This window comes from Chlorocebus sabaeus, chromosome 21 (genome assembly GCF_047675955.1).
Source record: "Chlorocebus sabaeus isolate Y175 chromosome 21, mChlSab1.0.hap1, whole genome shotgun sequence".
Lineage (NCBI taxonomy): Eukaryota > Metazoa > Chordata > Mammalia > Primates > Cercopithecidae > Chlorocebus > Chlorocebus sabaeus.
This window is the reverse complement of record NC_132924.1, coordinates 3,474,394-3,498,713: the sequence shown is the minus strand read 5'-3', so window position 1 is coordinate 3,498,713 and position 24,320 is coordinate 3,474,394. Positions and strand designations below refer to the sequence as shown.

Below are 24,320 nucleotides of genomic sequence, written 5' to 3'. Positions count from 1 at the left end.
AGCTGCGCTGAACTGTGAGTCAAATTAACCTCTTTCCTTCATAATTTACCTAGTCTTGGGTGTGTCCTTATGGCAGTGTGAGAATGGACTAATAGATACAGTAACTTAATAACAAAGGTATTATTATTATCTTCAATTTATAAAGAAAGAAACAGCCAGAGAGAGAAATAACTTGCTCACAATAGCAGAGCAAGTATTAAAACACAAGCAACTTTGACTCCAGGGATAATACTCTTAAATAGAACAATAAAACCACTTTCAAACAGAAAAGAGGTTACCTTTAACATTCATTCCTTTTTTTTTTTTTTTTTTTGACACGGAGTTTTGCTCTGTCGCCCAGGCTGGAGTGCAGTGTTGTGATCACAGCTCTCTGCAAGCTCCGCCTCCCGGGTTCACGCCATTCTCCTGCCTCAGCCTCCCAAGTAGCTGGGACTACAGGTGCCCGCCACCACACCCGGCTAATTTTTTGTCTTTTTAGTAGAGATGGGGTTTCACCATGTTAGCCAGGATGGTCTCGATCTCCTGACTTTGTGATCCGCCCGCCTCGGCCTCTCAAAGTGCTGGGATTACAGTCGTGAGCCACTGTGCCTGGCCCATCCATTCTTAAAAATTTAACAAAAATTAAAATGGATACATTTGTATTGTTATATATGTATGTATGTGAATGTATAATATAAATGAAAAATACTTCATATAAGCCAGAAAAAGATAATTATTTTAATGAATAAAATTGGAAAGCAGTGAAATTAATTATTACTTGCAGATGATGTCTTTGTTTACTTAGAAAGACAACAAAAGCAACTGAAAGGTTGTTTTAGATATCTATTCAGGTGGGTAGACAAAATTCTAAGATGACTCTCAGGTTCCCACTTCAGTGCACACCTGCTGTGTATCCTTTTCTCTTGAGTGCGACAAAATGTGTGACTGTGGTGGGACATTATTCATATAATTAGGTTACTAATGTATTGGCTCCCTGTTTGTCATAAGAGAGATTATCTTGATTAGAATAAATTTAATCAGCGGTGTTTTTAAAAGAAAAAGCACTTCATGGAAAAACACCCCTGCTTCTCTGAAATTAATCAAACTTCTAGGTAAGCAAGGTCGTAAGCTGCTTATGGTGGCCACATGGCAACGGATATATTTGTATATTGCCTCCATTTCTGCCTTCAACATGTTGCTTTCAGTAGGGATAATTGGAGGATCTCATGGCAGAGAAAAGAGAAGAGATCTCACTTATGCAAGAAATAATCACCCCTCATCTGGGACAGCTTAAGAAAAACAGAGACAAGAACATGACCACATCAATGGGAAACAAAGGCAACTTGGTTGAAAGGGCTCACTGGCATTATGAAGCAATGTCTACACAGCTGAAGTAAATGATCAGCCTCTGGGATAACAATAGTCTACCAACACGGCTGAATTCATTCTCATTCTGATTAAATTAGCATTTCTGTTCCATTCTGTTAACTCAGTTTTACATAATTCATGACAAAAATACCAGGCAGACCAGTAAGTACCTTCCTAGAATTGAACTTATCATGAAAAAACATACCCAATTCTTTAATTTCAACTTTGGAAAACATTGAAAAAATAATGAATTTATTAATAATAATTTGACATTGAAATTTCAGAGAATTCTACTATTCTGTAATAGAATATCAAACTTTGAACATCTTAACATGAATATTTCTTGAATGCATAAATTGTGATGTAGTTTCTCTTTTAGATTAATGCAATAAGACTAACAATTAGAGAAAACATTTGAAATAAAATAAGAGTCATCAGAACCACATTTTTCAATGGCTTGGCATAATTGCCATGCTCTTTGAAATGGTCAAGAAGCAAAGACAAGATTTTGGCTTAGCCCAATCACAAGTCCTTGACATTGTGAAATCTAATATCCTGGCTAAGAAATTAGGAGGGAATATTTTTTAGGTGGCTGCCTAGAGTGTCCAAGGCAATATGAGAAGAATTTTGATAGTTAGGCAAGAAAATGCATACTACATACTCACACTACTCTTCTCTGATTTGCTTTAACATTGAAAGATTGGAAATTGCAAATCTAGTCCCTCAATTGAGGGTAAATTAACAAAGGTTCATGTCTCAGCTGAGCAAGTTATTGTATGAAACTTACAGGTAACAGATGTCATTAGCTGCAAAAAACAAAATAGTATGACTACATTCAGTAACAATCTAGCCATGCAAATGATAGACCAATTAGATTAATATCCTAATAGGTGCATGTAGAAAGCATTTATGTGCAATATTGTGACCCTCCCCCGAACACCTTTTTCTGTCTCCTTACAGAGATACCAGTTTTTCCTGAATGACTCAGGGTGAATACTGGGAACTGAGAATGCTCTGTGTTCAGAGTTGATTACTGGGAACAGAATTAACACATTTCTTTGATATTATAGAGAAACTTTATGACTCTTACTCTGCCTCAGAAAGGCTTTTAGTAAAAGATTGTTCATGTATAACACTCTACTTGGATTCATGGATATTTTCAATATTCCATTTAACTCAGAGACACTGAAATGTCAACCAAATTTCATAAAACATATTTGAATGAGATCAAGCCTTTCTTAGCTAAGAATTTTATTTCATCAGTACATTTAGAGGAAAATAATAAATGTGTGTACTTTAGGCCAAATCACAGTTTGCCACGTGGGAACAGCTCAGACAAGTGCTCTTCATCATTACTCTTAAAGTAGCACTAGCAAAACACCTATTTCCTGGACCAGATGGCCTGTTTTTCACTGATATGAAGTGCAGAAGACATTGAAACAGTGAAGAAGGGTGATACAAATGGAATAATTATATGAAGTACAATTGTTAATAAAAAGTAGCATTTGCTATTGTACAACTACAGATAAGACAACTAGTATGAGATAAAAATGGTTTTACTTTGACAGAATAACTTTATTCACAAAATTTCTATTTCAAATAATTTTTTACTTACTATCCAATATTACCTGAGCTCAACAGGAATCAACAAAATGAATATTTTACAGCAAGAATTTTATTCATGTATATGCTGAATTTGCTGAAAATACGTTAGCCTTCCATGAAAGATTTATACTTTTATTGTGCCATCTTTTTGCTAAGAAGTGGCTGTCCTGCCCGAAAACTGCTATTCTCAACTCTGTTCACATTGACTTTGCTCAGCAAAGTGACTGGAAGTGATGTGTGGATAAAAAGCAAATGTGTCTTCTTTGCATCTTTCTTCATCTATTGGCTGAAGAAAGAGAGAAAGCAGATAGAAAATTTTTTTTAAAATCTAATCTCCGAATAATCACAAACTTACACATACTCCGAATAATCACAAACTCTGAATAATCACAAACTTCTGGTTAGGTTTTTTTAACCAGAAATAAACCAAAGGGGATGGTGATGTAAGCAGAAAGTGTGTTATTTTGCTAAGCCTTTGAAATTTTAGGGTTTATTAGTATGACAATCTTCATTGCTTTAACAAACATATTACTCTTTCAGTTTTAATTATTCTGGATATGATTCAATTTCCTGACGAATCTGAACTGAGAGGAGAATAACTTACTTGTTAAAATTAAAGATGTGGGAAATAATATGTTGACTAAAATAAGATGGTCAAAAAGAGATAGGCAAAACAGAAGTAAAATGTTTTCAGAAGTGGAAAAGAGAGAAGGAGAAGACAGCTTATTGGACATTAAAGTGCACTTTTTAAAGAGAAAAATGATCTAGAGATCTGTTTCAAAATAATGTAAATATACTTAAAAGCACTAAACATATAGTGTAAGTATGCAACTCTAAAATTGTATGTTTTTAATCACCAATATTTACATCTCTCAAAAAATAGCTACATTTTTAAAAATTAGTATAACAAGTGTTTTTCTCACACAATAACATATATTCAAACAATAGACGGTAATTTTAGAGTGCCTTTTTGACTACTCATCCAGACAATAAGACACTGACAACCACCCAAGAAAAGAAATAAACAAGATAACTAATAAACAAAATGGGGCAATATTTATACAGGCAAATATCACATAAGTAACTGTTATAGGCAATAGGAAAGTCTGACTTACGGGGCTGGGTGCGGTGTCTCACGCCTATAATCACAGCACTTGGGTAGCCGAGGTGGGCAGATCACCTGAGATTGGGAGTTGGAGACCAGCCCGACCAATATGGAGAAACTCCACCTCTACTAAAAATACAAAATTAGCCGGGTGTGGTGGCGCATGCCTGCAATCCCAGCTACTCGGGAGGTCGAGGCAGGAGAATTGTTTGAACCTGGGAGGCGGAGGTTGTGGTGAGCCGAGATTGTGCCATTGCCCTCCAGCCTGGGCAAAAAGAGTGAAACTCCGTCAAAAAAAAAAAAAGAAAGAAAGAAAGAAGAAAGGAAAGGAAAGGAAAGGAAAGGAAGGAAGGAAGGAAGGAAGGAAGGAAGGAAGGAAGGAAGGAAGGAAGGAGGGAAGGAAGGAGAATCAAAGCATATAACACAACAAAAGCAAAAAAAAAAAAAAATTCAACAAAACACAAGAGAAGACAGCATGAAAAGAAAAAGACATTATCAGGTTGGTGCAAAAGCAATTTCCCATTACTTTTAATGGCAAAAATACTAAAGTATAATACTAAATTATCAGACAAAAATTACCAAATGGCAGTAGGAAGTAGTTACCTATCAATAACTTTTTAAGTATCGAAACACATTGTTATGGTTTGAATGTCCCCTTCAAAATTTATGTTGAAATTTAACTGCCATTGTTATAAAATTATAAAGTTAGAACTTTAAAAAGATATTATGGCATGAGGGATCCACTCTCATAAATGATTTAATGTCATTATTTTCATAGTGGGTTAGCAGGAAAGTGGGTATATTATAAAAGTAAGCTCCCTGGTGTATACCTTCAGTCATCTTCATGCCTTTGGCCATTTTGTGATGTGCAAATACTATTCTCTTCAGATGTCAATGGGATGCTTTTGGTCATCCACAATCTAAAATTGTGAGCTAAGGAAACTTCTGTTCTTTATAAAATACCAACTCTAAGGCTGGACGGGGTGGCTCACACCTGTAATCCTAGCACTTTGGGAGGGCAAGGCGGGTGGATCACCTGAGGTCAGGAGTTTAAGACCAGACTGGTCAACATGGTGAAACTTCGTCTCTACTAAAAGTACAAAAATTAGCCGGGTGTGGTGACAGTCACCTGTAATCTCAGCTACTTGGGAGGCTGAGGCAGGAGAATCACTTGAACTCAGGAGGCGGAGGTTGCAGTGAACCAACATTGTGCCATTGCACTCCAGCCTGGGCAACAGGAGCAAAACTCTGTCTCAAATAAACAAATAAATAAACAAACAAATAAAAATTAAAAAAATAAAATATCAACTCTAGGATATTCTGTTATGAAAGCAGAAAATGAAATAAAAGATTCACAGAATATCTAAATATGTTTTTTAAATTAATAGTATGTGTCACACAAGAGACTTATTTTAGATTTAAGGGCAGACATAGGTTAATGGCTAAAGAATATAAAAAACCCATACCAATGATAATTGAAACAGTGTAAGAGTGGTTATATTTATATCAGACAAAATAGGCTTCTAGAAAAAAAATCTGTCCCAAGAGACAAAGATCGCTCTATAATAATAAGAGAATAATCTGTCAAAAAGATATAACAATTTAAAAATGTATGCACCCAACATTGAAGCATATAAATATATAAACATATAAAAAGAACTTTAGAACAAAACAGACAAATGTGACAATAATAGAGGACTTTGTTACTCTACTTAAAACAATAGATTATTCAGACAGAAAACTAGAAAGAAAATAAAATGTTTGGATAGTGCTGTACAACAACTTCACCTACCAGACATATACAGACAATTTCACATAACAGTATGAGAATACACATTCTTATCAAGCACAGAGGGAACATTATCCATGATAGATCATATGTTGGGCCAACAAAAACCGTTTTCGAAGTTAAAAACATTAAAATTATATGAACTTTTTTTGTTTTGTTTTCTTTTGAGATGGAGTCACACTCTGTCACCCATACTGGAGTGCAATGCCACAATCTCAGGTCACTGCAACCTCTGCCTCCCAGGTTCAAGCTCAGCAGAGAGATGTAAAAAGTATTTCTGTTGGCAGGGCCGAGGCAGAAAAATAACACCTCTTAGATGCTGGGCCCAGTGATATGTCACAATTATTTTTGTGGGCTGGGCCTAGCTAGAAAAGGAGGGTCATATGGCCTAAGGACTGGGCCCAGGGCTGTCACAATTCTCCTTGTGGGGAGGGCCCAGTCAGGAGAGTCACAGCACTTGAGTGCTGAGCTTAGAAATATGCCACGCCAGGCGCTGTGGCTCATGCCTGTAATCCCAGCACTTTGGGAGGTCAAGGTGGGTGGATCATTTGAGGTCTGGAGTTTGAGACCAGCCTGGCCAACATGGTAAAATCCCATTTCTACTAAAAATACAAAAAAATTAGCCAGGCATGGTGGCGCATGCCTGCAGTCCCAGCAACTCAGGCGGCTGAGGCAGGAGAATCACTTGAACCTGGAAGACAGAGGTTGCAGTGAGCTGAGATCACACCATTGCACTCCAGCCTGTGTGACAGAACAATACTCTATCTGGAAAAAAAAAAAAAAAAGATGTCACAATGCCCTTGGTTAACAGATCCCAGACAAGAGAGTCACATCACCTGATAGTTGGGGCCAGTAATATGTCATATCACCTGGGAGCTGGGTCAGGAACATGTACCCACTGTTCTAAGCCTAGGTACAAGATTCACAATCTTTATTGTCTTGGTCCAGGTATGAGAGTTATTACTTAACCTGACTTAAGGCCCAGATCTATGTCACAATTTGAACTCTGGGCAGGAACCAGGAAGAAAAATTACATCATCTAGGTGTCCCCTGTGGGAAAGGTCCCGGTAGGAGAGTAACAAATTCTTGGTGCTAAGCCAAGTGAAATGATTTAATGCCCTCTGTGGGCAGGGCCTGCAAAGGAGAGTAGAGTCACATCACCTTGATGCTGAGTTCAGCAACATGTAAAAATATCCCCTTAGGGCAGGGCTCATGCAGGAGTGTCACATCACCCAGGCGCTTGGTCCAGGCATATGTCACGATCCCTCCTGAACGCAGCACTTGGGCGCAAAAGGAGGATTACATCACCTAAGGGATAGGCCCAGAGATGTCACAATGCCTCTGTGGGCAGGACCCAGGCAGGAGAGTCATATCACATGGATACAGGGCTCAGGGATATTTATAATCCCCACTGAGGCAGGGCTCAGGGAAAACAACATGATCCACATCACCAGGTGCTGGGCCCAGTGATATATCACAGTCCCCTCTGAGGACAGCACCGAGGTAAGAGTTACATCACCTAGGTGCTTGTGCCACGTATATGTCACAATTCTATTTGTGGGATTAGCCCAGGCTAAAGTGGCAAATTGCTCAGGTGCTAGGAAAAGGTATATGTCAAAATCACACCTGTGGGTGTGAACCAGAAAACATGTTACATCACCTGGTGCTGAAGCATTTGTGGAACAGATGCACATGTAAGAGTCACAGTTCCAACTTTTGACTGTCTCTGAGTGTAAAATTCAGAACCTCAGCAGTGACTGGGCTATGTCCATGTGGCAAAGTGACAACCCTTACTGTTGGCTGTGCCTATGAGAGTCCCAATCCCACCTGCGTGCTGAGCCCTGTTATGACACTCTCTGTGCCACTCAGGAACTTTATAAAATATGCACGAGTGTTGTAATCTCTGACCTTTCTACAAGTACAAGACCCAGTACATAGCCTATTTCCATAAGCCTATTTAGAAGAGTCAAAACCTTTTCTGTTGTCCTGGTCCAGGTAAGACCGTCATCATTACGCCTGTGAGTTGGGCTGAGGTATATGTCACAATCTCACATACGGTCAGGGATTACGCAGAAGTTCACAACACCTGGGAGCTAGGCTAGGAATATGCCAATATTTCCCCTGTGAACAGGGCCCAGGAGGAGAGTTCCATCAACTGGGATCTTGGTTCTGTGATATGTAATGATTTCTTTTGTAGGCATAGCCTGGGCAGGAAAGGAGAGTCACATCACATAGGTTCTGGGCACAGCAATATGTCTCAATGTCCCCTTTAATTGTGGCTTAGGCCAGGGAGCAGAGTCATGTCACCTAGTTTATGGGCTCAGTAATATGTCACAATCTTCAGTGGGGCTCGGCCCAGCTGGGATTGTAGAGTCACATCTCCTAGGTGATGAGCCCAGAGATCTGTCACCATGCCTTCTATAAGTTGGGCCTAGAAAGAAGGAAAGAGTCACATCACCAGGTGATTGGCCCAGAGATATGTAACAATTTCTTCTGAAGGCAGGGCCCAGGCAGGAGCATCACATCACCTATGTAGCCCAAGTATATGTCACAATTTCAACTGTAGACTGGGCCCAGGCAAAAATGTAAAAGCAATCAGGTGCTAGGCAAAGGTATATGTCACAATCATACCCGAAGAAAGATCCAGAAATAAAATTTCTAATCCTGCACATGTCCCAGCTGGAGGTTTGTGAGTCAACACCTCCTGTGAGTTGAATCTACGCATGCAATTCACAATCTCAACAGTAGACAGGTCCATACATAAGAGCCTCAACTCCACCTGCACACAGTGTCTTAGTAGGGCAGACACTGTAGCAGGAGTGCTGAAGTTTTGTCCAAGAGCTGAGGCAGAAGAATCGCTTGAACCCGGGAGGTGGAGGTTGCAGTGTGCTGAGATCATGCCACTGCACTCCAGCCTGAGTGACAGAGCACGACTCCATCTCAAAAAAACAAAAAAAAGTTATAATTTTACCTGTCAATCAAATCCGCATATGAGAGTCACAATTACAAATTTTGACCGCTACCAGCTGTGAGATTGAGAACCTCAAGAGTGGGCTGTATGCATGCGTTGAGGGTGAACATCTTAATTACTGGCTGGGTGTGCCTATGGGAGTGCAAATTTCACTTGTGCACTGGCCTGTGACAACATCTTTGTACCACCCAAGGTCTTTATAAAATATGCATGAGCGTCCTAATAGTCTGTGACCTCTCTGTATGGAGAATACCCAGAAGCATACCTGTTGTAATAAGCCTAAGAGCAAAAATCTCTCTTATTGGCTGGGTCCACGTATGACAGTTATCACCATGCCTGTGAGCTGGACCTAGGTATACATCACAATCCCATCAGTGGGCAGGAATCAGGTAGGTGAGTCATGTTACCTTGGTTCTTGGCCAGGGATTTGTCACAATACCCAATGTAGGCAGAATGCAGGCAGGCGAGTGACATCATGTGGGTGCTTGGCCCGGTGATATGTCTTAATCTTTTCTGTAGTCAGGCCCAGGTAGGAAGAGAAAGTCATATTATCTATGTGATGGACCCAGTGATTGTCACAATCTCCCTTGTAATCAGGGCCCAGGCAGGAGAGAAGAGTCATATTGCCTAGACAAAGGGCCTGGTGACATGTCACAATCTTCACTTGGGGCAGGGCAAAAAGAGAAGGGTCACATTATCCCTGTTATGGGCTCAGAAATATGTTACAATGCTGCCTAGGAGACAGAAGTAAGTCACATACTTAGTGATTAACCCAAAGGTATGTCACAATACCTCTTAAAGGCAGGACCCAAGAAATAGAGTCAAAGACCAGGTGTGGTGGCTCACACCTGTAATCCCGGCACTTTGGGAGGCTGAGATGGGCAGATTGCTTAAGGTCAGGAGTTCGAGACCAGCCTGTTCAATATGGTAAAACACTGTCTCTACTAAAAATACAAAAATTAGCCGAGCATGGTGGTATGTATCTGTAATCCCAGCTACTCGAGAGGCTGAGGCAGGAGAATTGCTTGAAGCCAGGAGGCGGAGGTTGCAGTGAGCTACAACCAAACTCCAGCCTGTGTGACAGAGCAAGACTGTCTTGGAAAAAAAAAATATATATATATATATTATATATATTACATGAGTCCCCTAGACCTAGAAGGTGCTGTTGAGGTCAACACTGAACAGGGCATAAGAGGCATATTAGTCTTCTATTGCTCCGTAACAGGTTACCATAAAATTAGTGGTTTAGAACACACCCATTTATTAGCTCATGGTTCTGTAGAACTTATGGTTCAGAGTCCGGCAGGCTCCGTTGGGCTCTCTGCTTTAGTTTTCAAAACGCTAAAGTCAGAGTATCAAACAGTCTGGGCTCTCATCTAGAGGTGCTGGGAAGAACCCACTTCTATACCCATTCTGTTGCTACCAATTTCCAATTCCTCATGGTTGTAGGACTGGGATCCTTGTTCCCTTGCTCACTGCTAGCTAGGACCCACTCTCTGTAAGTAGATGTTTCCCCACATTTTACTCAATTTGTCCCCTCCATCTTCCAAGTCAGCAAAAGCACATCGCATCTCGCTCCTACTTTGAATCTCTGACTTAGAGAAAGCTCTGTGCTCTCAAAGGCCTGCATAATTAGGCCAGGCTGACCTGGATAATCTTCCTATCTTGAAACAACACAATCACGGAACTGAAATCCCATCATATTCAGAAATTTCCGAGATTTGGACATCTTTGGGGAACAATTTTAGAAATTCTGTCTACTACAGAGCTAGGACTCAAAAAAGAGGCTTAGAATCCTAACTGGCAGGTTTTTGGCAGCAGCCAAAAATCCAAATGAGACTTCTGTGAGGGTAGAGGTGGGGGTCTGAATTCTGATTCCCCAGGAGGTTTGCCTTTGCACTGTTTGAGTGCACACATTTGTAAAAGGTCTCACACCCACTCCTTTATTTCTTTGATCTCCTAGGGCATTCTGATGGTCATAGTAATTTTGAAGGCCAGACTCCTCCTTCCTCTGAATTGGGTCAGTGAACTTTCTTGCTGTCCCCATGAAGGGTCCCTGTTATGTCCCACGACAGCCCAGATCTGGAACTCAGTCCAAACCAGCCTGTAATCCCAGCAATTTGGGAGGCTGAAGTGGGTAGATCACCTGAGGTCAGGAGTTCAAGACTAGCCTGGCCAACATGGTAAAACCCTGTCTTTAGAAAAAATACAAAAATTAACGGAGCATGGTGGCACGTTCCTGTAGTCCCAGCTACTCGAGAGACTGAGGCAGAAGAATTGCTTAAACCCAGGAGGCGGAGGTTGCAGTGAGCCGAGGTTACGCAGTTGCACTCCAGCCTGCGCAACAGGAGGGATACTCCATCAAAAAAAAAAAAAAAAAAAGAATGTTTTACCATTTATTAGAAGGGAAAAAATTTTATTTTAATCAATGTTTGCATTGTATTTTAATACACAGCAGGAACTTATAAGAGAAAACCCAGAAAAATAATTAGGATAAGGCTGGGTACTGTGGCCAGGCCTGTAATGCCAGCACTTTGGGAAGCTTAGATGGGGGATCACCTGAGGTCAGGGGTTTGAGACCAGTCTGGCCAACATGGTGAAACCCTGTCTCTACTAAAAATACAAAAAGTTGGCCGGGCATGGTGACAGGCACCTATAATCCCAGCTACTCAGGTGGCTGAGACAGGAGAATCTCTTGAACCCAGGAGGCAGAGTTGCAATAAGCCAAGATTGCACCATCGCACTCCAGCATGGGTGAAAAGAGCAGGACTCCATATCTCAAAAAAAAAAAAAAAAAGAATAGAATAATCACACCTGCAAAAAGTAAGTGGATTAGCTTTACATAATAAACTTTAAAGGTAAGGATTCGCCAGGCTCCGTCACTTCTCCAGCTCACTCAAAAAAAGTAACAATTATCAAGGATAATAGAAAAGGGAAGACCCAGCTCCAGCTAGTTTCCTCCCTCCCCATGATGCTATTTTTTTGCCAGGTTTGTATCGACAAGAAGAAAATGGAGTGAGAATGAGATCTGTACCCTTGGGGACTCTGGCAGTGAGAAACAAAGTAGAATATGAGATATGCTTAAATATCCTAGAGAAAGATTTCTAGGTTAAGATTTGAAATGCACCAAAAACTTGTGTGGTGTTAATGAAATAACTCAACCTCTCTGGGTGTCAGTTTCCTAACCTGTAAAATGGAGATCTATGCCTACTTCATCAAGTTGTTGCCAGAGTTAAATTCTTTTATTTATTTATTTTTTTATTTTTTTTGAGACAGAATCTCATTCTGTCACTCAGGCTGGAGTAAAGTGGCACAGGCATGAGCCACTGCACCCAGCCTAAATTCACTAATATTTAAAAGTGGCAGTTACTGCAAGTGTCCACATTATTAATAAAATAGTATCAGTGGCCGGGTGCAGTGGCTCATGCCTGTAATCCCAGCACTTTGCGAGGCCAAGGCAGACTGACCATCTGAGGTCAGGAGTTCAAGACCAGCCTGACCAACATGGGGAAACCCTGTCTCTACTAAAAATACAAAAGTTAGCCAGGCATGGTAGTGGTGGGCACCTGTAGTCTTAGATATTCCAGGAGGCTGAGGTAAGAGAATCACTTGAACCCAGAAGGCAGAGGTTGCAGTGAGCCGAGATCCTTCCACTGCACTCCAGCCTGGGCAACAGAGCAAGACTCTGTGTCAAACAAAACAAAATAAAACGAAACAAAAAGGTATCAGACTTCAAAATACATAAAAGAGATAATGTTAATGAGACCAAAGACAAGATTCCCAGATTCATAAACAGTCCAGCAATATCCGAATGAGAAGACTGACAAGTAAGTTGAATTCTTCACAGCTCCACTGGAGAAAATGAGCACGGGGGCTCCAGCAAGATAAGTACCTGGCTAATGTCCAGTGACTAGTAAGGGTAGAATCCCTAAAGATCCTGTGAAATACAGTTACACAACAGACTAACAGGAAAAAAGTGGAACAAACCAGGCCACCCAGCAGATACTACCAGGAATGGGAGAGCAGAAGAGGGTCAGAGCCACAAAATCTAACCAGAAGACACCAAATTGCAAAGAGATCCTGCTCCGTGCACAGCCGCTGTGGTTGCCTCAGGACTAATCTTCTCAGACAGCTGCCTTGAGATGGCTGACAGCACAGTGTCTTTGCAGCCACACACCAAACAGCAGTGCATCTAAACACAGGTCCCAAGACTCTCCTCTCCATTAATCCTCATTTTAAAATGATGGATAGGCTCACATTACAACATTCCCTTTCAACACTTGTGGGCAAGGGTAATCAGACCCCCTTACCAAAAGAGGGAACTGGGAGTAGGGTGAGAATGCTGAGGGATGGGGGAGGGAAGTGTGCACTTTACCATACAGACTGTCCCTAAGGGCCTTACTTTTAAAAAGAGCAGCACCCGGCTGGCGCGGTGGCTCACGCCTGTAACCCCAGCAGGTTGGGAGGCCGAGGAGGGTGGATCACCTGAGGTCAGGAGTTTGAGACCAGCCCGACCAACACCGTAAAGCCCTGTCTCTACTAAATATACAAAAATTAGCCAGGCGTGGTAGCAAATGCCTGTAATGCAAGCTACTTGGGAGGCTGAGGTAGGAAAATAGCTTGAATCCGGGAGGCGTAGTTTGCAGTGAACCAAGATTACACCACTTCACTCCAGCCTGGGTGACAGAACGAGACTCCATCTCAAAAAAAAAAAAAAAGAATAGAGCCCTAGAGCCCTAGTATTGTGCTATCATCTCCATATATTTCCTCATCTTGCCACCTGCATAGATGACACATGGTTTCTCTTCCTTTCTTTACAAAGGCAGTGATGAATCCAGGTGTAATTAATCCTGAAGTGGTAAATTCTTCACAAGTTTCATAAGTACAGTAATAGATTTCCATGGTCACAATCATGTTTTCCCATTTTTTCTGATAGTGTACCACATTCAGAAATGACAAATGAAAAACTATTGGAATGTGTGACATGAATGAACTATTACTTTCCTGTAGATTAACACCCGGGTTTTTACAGATTAGATATAAAAACAAGAAAGCTGGTACCAACTTTCTGAAAGTAACTTTCTTTTTTCCTTTTTTTTTTTTTTTCCTAAGATGGAGTTTTGCTCTGTAGCCCAGGCTGGAGTGCAGTGGTGCGACCTCAGATCACTGCAACCTCCACCTCCTGGGTTCAAGCAATTCTCCTGGCTCGGCCTCCCATGTAGCTGAGATTACGGGAGCACGCCACCATGCCCAGCTAATTTTTGTATTTTTAGTAGAGATGGGGTTTCACCATATTGGTCATGCTGGTATCAAGCTCCTGGCCTCAGGTGATCCACCTGCCTTAGCCTCCCAAAGTGCTGGGATTACAGGTGTGAGTTACCATGCCCTGCCAAAAGTAACTGTTTCTGAGGACTTGGGATTTTAGGGACATCATTATTTAGAGGCTACATGGAAGCAGAAGTGCTCCTGGATGTTTCCACTATCTAGACGGAACATTTCAACAGATCATTCCCAGCAAGTTCAGTTACATCCCTGACTGCAGAAGGTCATGAGCTTTCCATCCAAAGCAGAGACGTTAAACCTCACAGGTTCAGATGCCTTCCAGATGATCTACACCTTGAAAGTTGCTCCCACAAAGCTGGAGCACCATCTCTTCCAGAGAGAGCTGGTCACCATCTATGTCTTTGAGACACTGGCCAGTCAGGTCTAAGGTGAGATGAGGCCCCATGATTACAAGTGTAAAATATCAAAACGATCATCACCTTTAGGTTGATTTTTGGAGGCCTAGCCCCTTAAATGGGTTGGCAAAAATGTCCCACCAGACACACGCCTGGAAACATTGGTGCTTTCTCCTCTGCTTTTAACAGATCCCGGGTAAGCCAATACTTATTCTCCCTCATGTCTCGATTTCCACTTCCACGAAAAAGGGGTCAGTGAGGTTGACATTTTCACCAAACCACAGCCCATGTTACCCACTGCAAAGCTGAAGTTGTACACGGGCGGCCCAGGCAGCAAATTTCTCCCAAATGCTGCTGAACTGGCGCTCTGCCTGGAGTAAGCAGAGGCCCGGTGGCACAACGTACAATGTCTCAGACAGACATCAGGCCAGTTTCTGCAGTAGTTTAGGAAAGCAGGCGGCTCCATCGGCTGGAGGAGGCGCGATGCCGTGGAAAGACCAGCGGGCAAGGATAAAGAGAGGAAACCGAGTTGCTCAGCCTGAGGTGGGACCTGCCAGATGTGTGCAAAAGCGAGGTGTACTTCGAGAAGTCACACCCTTCTCACTGTTCAGCCCAGTTTTATCCCTCATATTCCTCTCCAAACTCACTCCCCATGGACAAGGGGCAGCAGGGGGTGAGCGGGCAGCACTGCATTGCCAGATCCACACCACCCTGCCCCTCCCACTGAGCCCGGTGCCTGCTGGAATTGTAGTCCTGTAGCCAGGCGACCAGAGAGCGGTGAGCCGTTAAGAGACTACAACGTCCCCGCATGATCGGCGAGGTGCGCCGGGCCCTGCCTCTCTTTCTTCTTCTTCTTATTTATTTATTTATTCATTTTTTTTTTGACGGAGTCTCCCTCTGTCGCCCAGGCTGGGGTGCAGTGGCGCGATCTTGGCTCACTGCAACCTCCGCCCCCGGGGTTCAAGCGATCCTCCCGCCTCAGCCTCCCGAGTAGCTGGGACTACAGGCGCCCGCTACCACGCGCGGCTAATTTTACGTATTTTTAGTAGAGACGGGGGTTTCACCGTGTTAGCCAGGATAGGCTCGATCTCCTGACCTCGTGATCCGACCGCCTCGGCTTCCCGAAGAGCTGGGATTACAGGCGTAAACCACCGCGCCCGGCCGCCCTGCCTCTCTTTCTAAGGCTATGTCCAAACCCCGAGCCCGGAGCATGCCGGGATTGTAGTCCTGCAGTCCTGCAACCAAGGGACTGTGAGCGGTTAAGAGACTACAATTCTCAGCATGTCTAGCGAGGGACGCACCGCCTTGCCCCAGGGCTTCGCACCGCCCCCAGCCTTGCGCATGCTGGGATTGTAATACTGTCGCCTTGCCACTAACGGGCTACGAGCGGTTAAGAGACTACAGCTCCCAGGATATACGGTGATGGCACTCGTTTGGACTCCGCCCCTCTGCGCGTCTAGAGCGGTTCCCGATACGGAGGGGATCCTGGCTGTTCCCGAGTCTCGCCTGTCTGCGGAGAGCCAGCGTGGCCCGGGCAGCTGATCTCAACCTGTGATTGTGACATCACCCCTACCTGAGGAAGCCTCTCCCAGCCTGCTCAAGGTTGCCGTAGTTAGGTTTACCCTCCCTTCCTTCCCTCACCCCGTCCTTTCCCTCATCCCTGCCCCTTCCTCTGTCCCACGCGGCTTTCAGACATGCATAGTGCAGCCCCTCTGTAAAGGTGGAGCTAGTGGCCCGCAGGCCTAGCAGTTGTCAGGCCTTTTGGGAGCCCATGATGGGAGCTCCCTGGTAAGTGAAACCGTCAATTACCTGCCTAAAATGACAATACCCCATCTCTGGTATCTTTGCACTTGCCTCTCCCAAGCCACCTTTTCCTTTCTCTCTCTCTGGACTGTCACAAAGCCTCCTCTGTACCCCAAGAACACCCCATTGGATTTCCAGGCTGGCTGCTTGGCCTACACACCTGGGTCAGGCATCTGGCAGGGATGCTTCTGCCACTGTAATAAAGAGGAGAAAACGTCACAGGGGAAAGACCTGACTCCTTCATACAATCAGAATACTCAGAGAAGGGACCCCTTTAAGCCACTTTGGGAGCCACATCCACGACTCTGTGACTCCCACACAGGCTGGTTCCCAGGAATCAGGTGTCCTAGTGTTAACACGGGCCAAAAGGACAAAACAGGACCCTACGTCCTTCCCAAAACATTAGGAAAGTTTGTGTGCTGAGGTAATGTACAATGTCTTTTTGCCCTGAATAGGGCTCCCGTAGAAATTCTTTTAATAATCATTTTTAAATATCTCTCTGGAACCACTTTTAGTCATTTGCTGAAGGAATGTAACAGTAATCATGTTAATTCATGTTTTTCTTTTAGTTTTTCAGATTAACTAAGTAATTAATACTGTACATTTCTGAAATTGAAGTATGCACAGCTTCAATTTCATGCAGGGAGGATGCAATAGGAGAGAATATCCTGGGCACATCTTTCTGGAGAATCACTTTTACTACAAAATTTGTAAGAAACAAATTTATTTCCAAGGTAAGAAATTAAAACTCTAAAACAAAGCTAGAAAGTCATCTGCCTTTAATAACTCTTAGTCATCTGTGCCTGATATGTGAGACATTCCCCAAGATAAATCTCTCAAGGATAACCTATTTTCCATCATTATAAATAGTAAAAGTTAGAAATCATAGAAAGTCAATTGAAAGCCCTGCCCTGCCAGTTTCTTAAATCACAATATGGCCTTGGTATGATATTACTTGGATTTTCTTTTTGGGATTTGTTGACTGCTTGGATATAAAAATGTGGGGTTTTCACCAATTTCTGCAAGTTTTAAGCTATCACTTGTTACTTTTGCACCCCATTTAATTTTTCTGTCCCTTCACTCTTTCTGGGACACAGTCTTCTCACAGATTGGTAAGACTGTTCATTTTCTTCAAACTTTTTGTACTTTTTTTTCCGGATTGAATAATTTCTATTGTTCTTTTTCTAATCGATGAATCAACCTAAAAGTACTATTTAAAAATTTCATTATCTTTCTATTTGGTTCTTTTTAATAATGTGCATTTCTCTACAGAGATTCCACATGTATTTACTCATTATGAGAATTTTTTTTCTTCACCCATGAGTATAGTTTTAATGGCTGCTCTCAAATATTTGACTGCTGATAACATCTTGGACATTTTGGGGATAGCTTCTTATGCCTATGTTTTATCTTGTGTATGGATTACATTTTTGTGTTTCTTCTCATGTCTCTTAAATTTTAAAATTGTATTTTAAAAACTATAAATAATATTTACAGAGACTCTGGATCCTGTTGTATTCCTTTGAAGAGTGTTGTTATTTTTTGAAGAGGGAGTTAATTTGGCTGGATTCAAATTCAAATACCTGTCTCCCTTTCAGTGGGCACAGCTAAAATTATCATTCAGTTCTTATTCCCACATATATCATATGTATGATATATAGATGTGTGTTTCTGTATAACAATATATGACATTGTATCCAGATTTTACCATTATTTGTAAGAGTGGTGTTAGACAAGCTACTCCACTATTACTGAAAGCCAAAACCTCAATTTTATATTCTTTTTGGATTTTACATAAATTACATTATATAGTATGTATATTTTTACATCTACTTTCTTTTGTACATCATATTTGTAATATTCATCAATGCTGCTGTAGATATGTAAGCACTGAGATTACAGGCATGAGCCAACATGCTCAGCCTAAAATATTTTAGGAGGCTAAGGTGGGAGGATCACTTGTGGCTGGGAATTTTAAACCAGCCTGGGCAACAGAGTGAGACCCTCTCTCTACAAAAAAATCAAAAATTAGCCAGGCATGGTGGCATGTGCCTGTCATTCCAGCTACTCAGAAAGCTGAGGCAGAAAGATCAGTTGCACCTGTGAGTTCAAGGCTGCAGGAAGCAATAATTGCACTCCTGCACTCCAGTCTGGGTAACAGAGCAAGACTCTGTCTCTTAAAAAATAATACAAAAATTTAATTTTATACATTACGTTAAAATACACACAAAATTAACTATTTTAACCATTTGAAAGGTTTCAGTTGAGATGAATTAAGTACACTCATTATTTTGCTACCATCATTTCCATATATAAAAAGCATTTTCCATTTTTTGAAACTGAAACTATACCCATTGAACAACAACTCCTTGTTATTCTCCCCCAGCCCCTGGGAAACACTCTTCTACTTTGTGTTTCTATGAATTTAACTAGTCTTAAGTTCTACACATGAGAGGGATCATATAGTAAAGAAATCATGAGGAAGAATGATAAAAAATGTATCACATGCTTATTAATTTTCAATAAAAACACCAACAGAGATCAGTAGTACCTGGTGATTATAAATAAATAGATAAATGCGAAAAAGGAATTGGCAGTGTGTATTATATTCATGACAATGGGGCCTCAAGTACCACAGCAGTGAGTCCTCTGCCCCAGTCACAGGGCTGGTCAGTGGTGGAGCTGGGAGCTCAGTGTAGTTATCTGACACCCAGATCCCTTGCCTAGCCTAAATGTCACTGAGCCCTAAGGCACTTTGCTCCTGCTGGTCCAGGCACTCAGTGTCCCCTAACATTCATCATGGCATGTTCTCCACGGCCTTGAGGGTGGTGTTGCTGGCCTACTGGGATAAGAGATCCAGCTGGCAGGACAGGTTGTAGCTACAAGACATAGAGGCAGATGTGAGGCCTCTATGTAGGAGCCACACCCCTAGTCTCCTTCCCAGTGCCTGCCCAGCTGGAGTGCTGGGCCCCAGGGGTCACCATGCAGCAGGGCCTGACACTGACCAGGGAGCCATGGCCACAGGCTCTTGGCAGGTGGTCCAAAATAAATATTCTCCATGCTCTCTGCCGATCTGCTAGACCCTCACCTCTCAGTCTCACTGAGCCACTCCATTAACTGGAGGCAGACCCAAAATTGCTCCATAGGCTGAAGGTGATAATTGTCTAGAGCCAGCTGAAACAGCTGCATCTCATGGAGAACTTTGATCTCCTGCAGCTAAAGGGAGGGACAAGTGGAAGATGTGGATAGGAGGGTCCAGGAGACAGGGGAGACAGGCCTTGAATGGACACCCAAAAGTGAGTATTCATCCCCATCACCACCCAACAGCACAGGGTGTTGCCTCCATCCTGGGCACATTTTCCAGTTATCTGGTGATGGGAGACCCTGCCAGAAAGGATTATATGGATGGGATGTGAGCCTGGGATGGGCAGGGTTGGAACCAGGATCCTGAGACTTGGGAGAAGAGAATCCAGGACTACACCCTTAGATCTCAGCACTTGGCAAACTCCTCTCATGAGAGTCTCACGGCTGCCTCCGTGAGCTGAGGCATCAGGCCCCTCTTCCCTATGAATGTTGAAGACTCCACATCAGCTGCCAGTTCCTGTTCCCTGAGCAATGAAGCTGCAGAGCTGTCTGCTTGCAAAGCTCAGTGAGGTTTGGCCTGAGCTGAACTCAGACTCTCCCTCAGGTGGTGCCAATGGAAGGAGAGTAAACGACCTACTAATGGAGCCTGGGTGAAAGATGCTGAAGAGAACTTGTGGGAAAGAGAGGGAACAGGGGCTGGTTTCTGTGGCTCTTCTCTTAAGGGCCTCTTCCTGTTCTCTAATACCTTGCAGCCCCAACCTGTTTTCAGAGTTGGATACAGATAGCCCCTCCTCCAGGAACTGGTTTTTGATTTCAGTCCCCTACTCACACCCTCCACTATGATGGGTCTCTTCCTCTGTGTGTCAAATCTTTTCAGTAAATCTAAGATGCAGAGGATGGAATCTAAATCTGAGATTGCACAGGCTCCATCCTCTGCATCTTAGATTTATTGAAAAGGTTAAGTCAGGCACAGTGGCTCATGCCTGTAATCCCAGCACTTTGGGAGGCCAAAGTGGGTGGATCACTTGAGGTCAAGAGTTCGAGACCAACCTAACATGGTGAAACCCAAAAATATGAAAAATTAGCCAGGTGTGGTGGCGCATGCCTGTAATCCCAGCTACTCAGGTGGCTGAGGCAGGAGAATTGCTTGAACCTGGGAGGAGGAAGTTGCGGTGAGCAGAGATCATGCCACTGCACTCCAGCCTGGGCAACAGTGAGACTCTATATCAAAAAAAAAAAAAAAAAAAAAAGGTGTATAAACACAGAGTATCCTCCCCAAGGGCATCTCTGACTTTCACGTCTCCACTCTCCCCCAATGTTGCCCCAGCTGCTCACCTTCCTTTTCTTTCTGGGTGTTACATTTTCCTGGAAGTCAGCCAATGTTCATCAGAAAGGTCCCTTGGACCCTGATTAGGTCCCCTCCCCACATTCTTCATACTGCATTACTGCCAGGGCCACCAGGGTCAGGGGATGTGCACAAAGCAGGACTTGGGTCTGCATCAGGTTCTGGGGTTCAAAGGGGACAATGGGAGATGACGCTCAGAGACCTCCCACCCCAACTCTCTTTGATGACAGACATAAAAACTGAGGGCTTCCATTAAAAAACTGCTCAGCCAGGCCAGGCGCGGTGGCTCACACCTGTAATCCCAGCACTTTGGGAGGCCGAGGCCGGTGGATCACAGGGTCAGGAGTTCAAGACCACCCTGGCCAAGATAGTGAAACCCCGTCTCTGCTAAAAATACAAAAAATAGATGGGAGTGGTGGTGGGTGCCTGTAATCCCAGCTACTCAGGAGGCTGAGGCAGAGAATTGCTTGAACGTGGGAGGCAGAGTTTGCAGTGAGCCAAGATCATGCCACTGCACCCCAGCCTGGGCGACAGAGCAAGGCTCCATCTCATAAAAAAAAAAAAAAAAAAGAAAAGAAAAGGGCTCAGCCACATACGAGCTGCCTGCCCTTGGAGAGGCCTAAGTTTACTATCTTTCCATTGGCACCATCTGAGGGAGAGTCTGAGTCCAGCTCAGGCCAAACCTCACTGAACTTTGCAAGCAGGCAGCTCTGCAGCTTCACCACTTAGGGAACAGGGACTGGCAGCTGATGTGGAGTCTTCAACACTCATAGGGAAGAGGGGCCTGATGCCTCAGCTCACAGAGGCAGCCGTGAGACTCTCATGAGAGGAGTTTGCCATGTGCTAAGATCTAAGGGTGTAGTCCTGGATTCTCTTCTCCCAAGTCTCAGGGTCCTGGTTCCAACCCTGACCATGCCAGGCTCACTCCCATCCATATAATCCTCTCTGGCAGGGTCTCCCATCACCAGACAACTGGAAAATGTGCCCAGGATGGAGGCAACACCCTGTGCCATCAGGTGGTGGTGGGGATGAGTATCCACTTTTGGGTGTCCATTCAAGGCCTGTCCCCTGAAATCTCAGAAGCCCCTGTCTCCTGGACCCTCCTATCCACATCTTTTACTTGAAAAAGCCAAAGACACACAGCTGCCTCTCCCCAGCTCTCTCCCCTCTTCCTAGCTGGCCTCCAAAAACATGAAGCACCCCCTTGTTAACTCTGTGGTGAGATTTTAACAAGTCACAATGTTATGTGGTCCCTAGCCCCACCATTTCCTAAATCCACTCAGCCCAGCTCTTCCAGGCCTTTACTCTGATTTCGCTTATAGAGGCATTTCAGGGACTGTTGCCACAGGAGGAAAGGGCTGGGAGAGAAAGGCCCCTTGCTCTTTTAATGTGGAGGCCTCCAACTGGGAGGGAGGAGCTCTTCCCTGTAACTCCCTGGAGCTCCTCCCCATCACAGGGACACTGCCTTTTTGCTGCTTTAGCCTCATCTGGGCTCTCTGTGTTTTCTTCTCGAGGGTGGCCAACTTGGGTGTCTTCACATGCCAGGGTCAAGGACAAGGTCGGTGATACTATGCTCCCTTCACCCAGTTATGCCCAGTTACACTGACCTGGTACCCTGGATAGCTGGTGTAAGCTGGTCCAGTGCTCCTGCCACCTCCAGTAAGCTCTGATTCTAGATTCACTCCCTGCTCCAACACTTACTGTGTGTGGAACCTTGGGCATGCAGCCAGGCCTCCCTGAGACTGTTTCTCAACTTGAAAGTATGATGGGAACCACAGCTACCTCACTGGGCCTCCTAGGACTCAGTTATACGTAGCTGTCACCATTGTTCTCATCATCATCTCTCTCGGGAAAAGCCAGGCACAAGCACTCTCAAATTTCTTTTCTCCTTTGAAGCTCATCATTACCCTGTGAGGCTCACCATCCCTACCTTTTTTAGATAAGAAAACAGAGGCCCAAAGAGGGCAGTGACTTGCCTGGGGCCGTACAGAAGATGTCGGCCTCTCCCCGCACCTGGAGGCCCTGTCCTAGCTGACTTTACCCCACAGCCCAGCACTATCCCTGACTAGGGTCCCATCTTGGTTCACTATGCTTTTTTAGGTCCTTAGGCAGGCTCAGCTTTGGTGGGAAAGAGGGTGTTTTGGGAGGCCTGGGCGAGTGGCCCCTCTAACCAATCTGCCAGGCCCTCAACTCTCAGTCTCACTGAGCCACTCCATTAATTGGAAGCAGACCCAAAATTGCTTCACAGACTGAAGGTGATAATTGTCTGCAACCAGCTGGTGCAGCTGCATCTCCTGGAGGAGTTTGATCTCCTGCAGCTAAAGGGAAAGACAGGATGCTGAGACAGGGCCTGCAGCATACACATAACTGTAATTCAGAATGTAATATACACACACACGTAAATATAATCAGAAAGTGATATAATCTTATATGCAAGGTTAAATACAAATGTCTCTCAGGCAGGGCCAGGACCCCAGCACAAGGAGGAATCTGCCTGAAAAAGGTGCAGGCAAAAACCTGTCACTCCTGCCTCATTCAGCCCAGTGTCTGATTACATTTTCTGTCACTCAGGGTTTAAATGGGTGGGGCCTGGAGCCCTAGCCAATCAGTGGTACTAGCGTGAAATTGTCCAATCAGGTGCGCAGCTACAGACGAAGAGGCGGCCTCTTCAATATGGCGGGGCCTTTGTCTCCTAGCTCCCGGGCTATGAGCCCAGTTCCAGTCTCCACTGTTCCATCTCCTCCGCTCCTGGAGCTCCTCGGTGACTCTACCATAGCTTCTGTTATTCCGTGATCTGCAGGTACTGGGAGATCCATAGGGAGGACGGCGGAACATCGGAGGCTGGGAAATGGTGAGTGCGTGGAGTGAGTGTCCCGAGAATGGGGAAGAGGGTGTTTGAATCCGGCCGGAACCGGCTACGGTTGTATCTCGGCCTTCTCGCGGTCGGCTCTGGAGTCTTCAGCCCCGAGTCCCCGCGGGCACAGCTCAGTCCTCATTTCCCTCCATCGCAGATGAGGGGCTGAGCCAGCAGCCCAAACCGTACGTTTTGTTTTGTCCATAAGCTCGAATTTCTCCCCAGTTCAGGGCCCTTTCTGGGCAGCTCTGTGCCGCAACCTCGAGTCTCCCTCCTCCAGATTGTGCGGGGATGATGGGAGCGTCATAAGACGAGAATCCTCATTTAGGGTCTGGAGTTCCTCTGTGGAAGAAGCAGTGGGCCTTGGGGTCCCTAGTCCCTTCTTTCTCCTTTTAAAAATAAAATTGTGGCCCCCCCTTTTTTTTTTCCCGAGACAGTGTCTCACTGTGTTGCTCAGGCTAAAGTGCATTTCTTCTCACTGCAGCTTCCACGTCTCGGGCTCAGCTGATCCACTCACCCCAGTCCTCCAAGTAGCTAGGACTAGACGGGTGCGCCACCACGCCTGTTTTTTGTGTTTTTTTGTTTGTTTGTTTTGTTTGTTTTTTGTTTTGTAGAGACGGGCTTTTGCCATGTTGCTCAGGCTGGTCTCGAACTCCTGAGCTCAGGTCTCAGGTGGTCCGCCCGCCTCGGGCCTCCTAAAGCGCCGGGATTACATACATGAGCCACCGCCCTAGCCTAA

At 44.2% G+C, this 24,320-nt stretch overlaps 1 protein-coding gene and 1 long non-coding RNA gene across 9 annotated transcripts in view; one reads left to right on the top strand and one right to left on the bottom strand.

Moving 5' to 3' along the window:
- Positions 1-2,581: 2,581 nt before the first annotated feature.
- Positions 2,582-16,080, bottom strand: LOC103226026 (uncharacterized). 7 transcript variants are annotated; one of them, XR_012090161.1, is made up of 5 exons: positions 15,592-16,080; positions 9,225-9,330; positions 5,187-5,305; positions 4,068-4,322; positions 2,582-3,238 (listed from the first exon to the last, which is right to left on the bottom strand). It is a non-coding gene; the product is annotated as an uncharacterized lncRNA (long non-coding RNA). The 7 variants fall into 7 exon arrangements; XR_012090158.1 differs by lacking the exon at positions 9,225-9,330 and adding an exon at positions 7,820-8,277; XR_012090162.1 differs by lacking the exon at positions 9,225-9,330 and adding an exon at positions 8,154-8,277.
- A 7,287-nt stretch (positions 16,081-23,367) lies between these two features.
- LOC103226025 (uncharacterized) overlaps positions 23,368-24,320 on the top strand; it is a 48,259-nt gene continuing 47,306 nt past the window's right edge. For both annotated transcript variants that reach the window (XM_007981240.3, XM_007981239.3), the window contains exon 1: positions 23,368-23,578. In XM_007981240.3, coding sequence (XP_007979431.2) covers positions 23,576-23,578 — 3 coding nt within the window. In that variant the 5' untranslated portion in view covers positions 23,368-23,575. The remainder of the gene's footprint in view (positions 23,579-24,320) is intronic.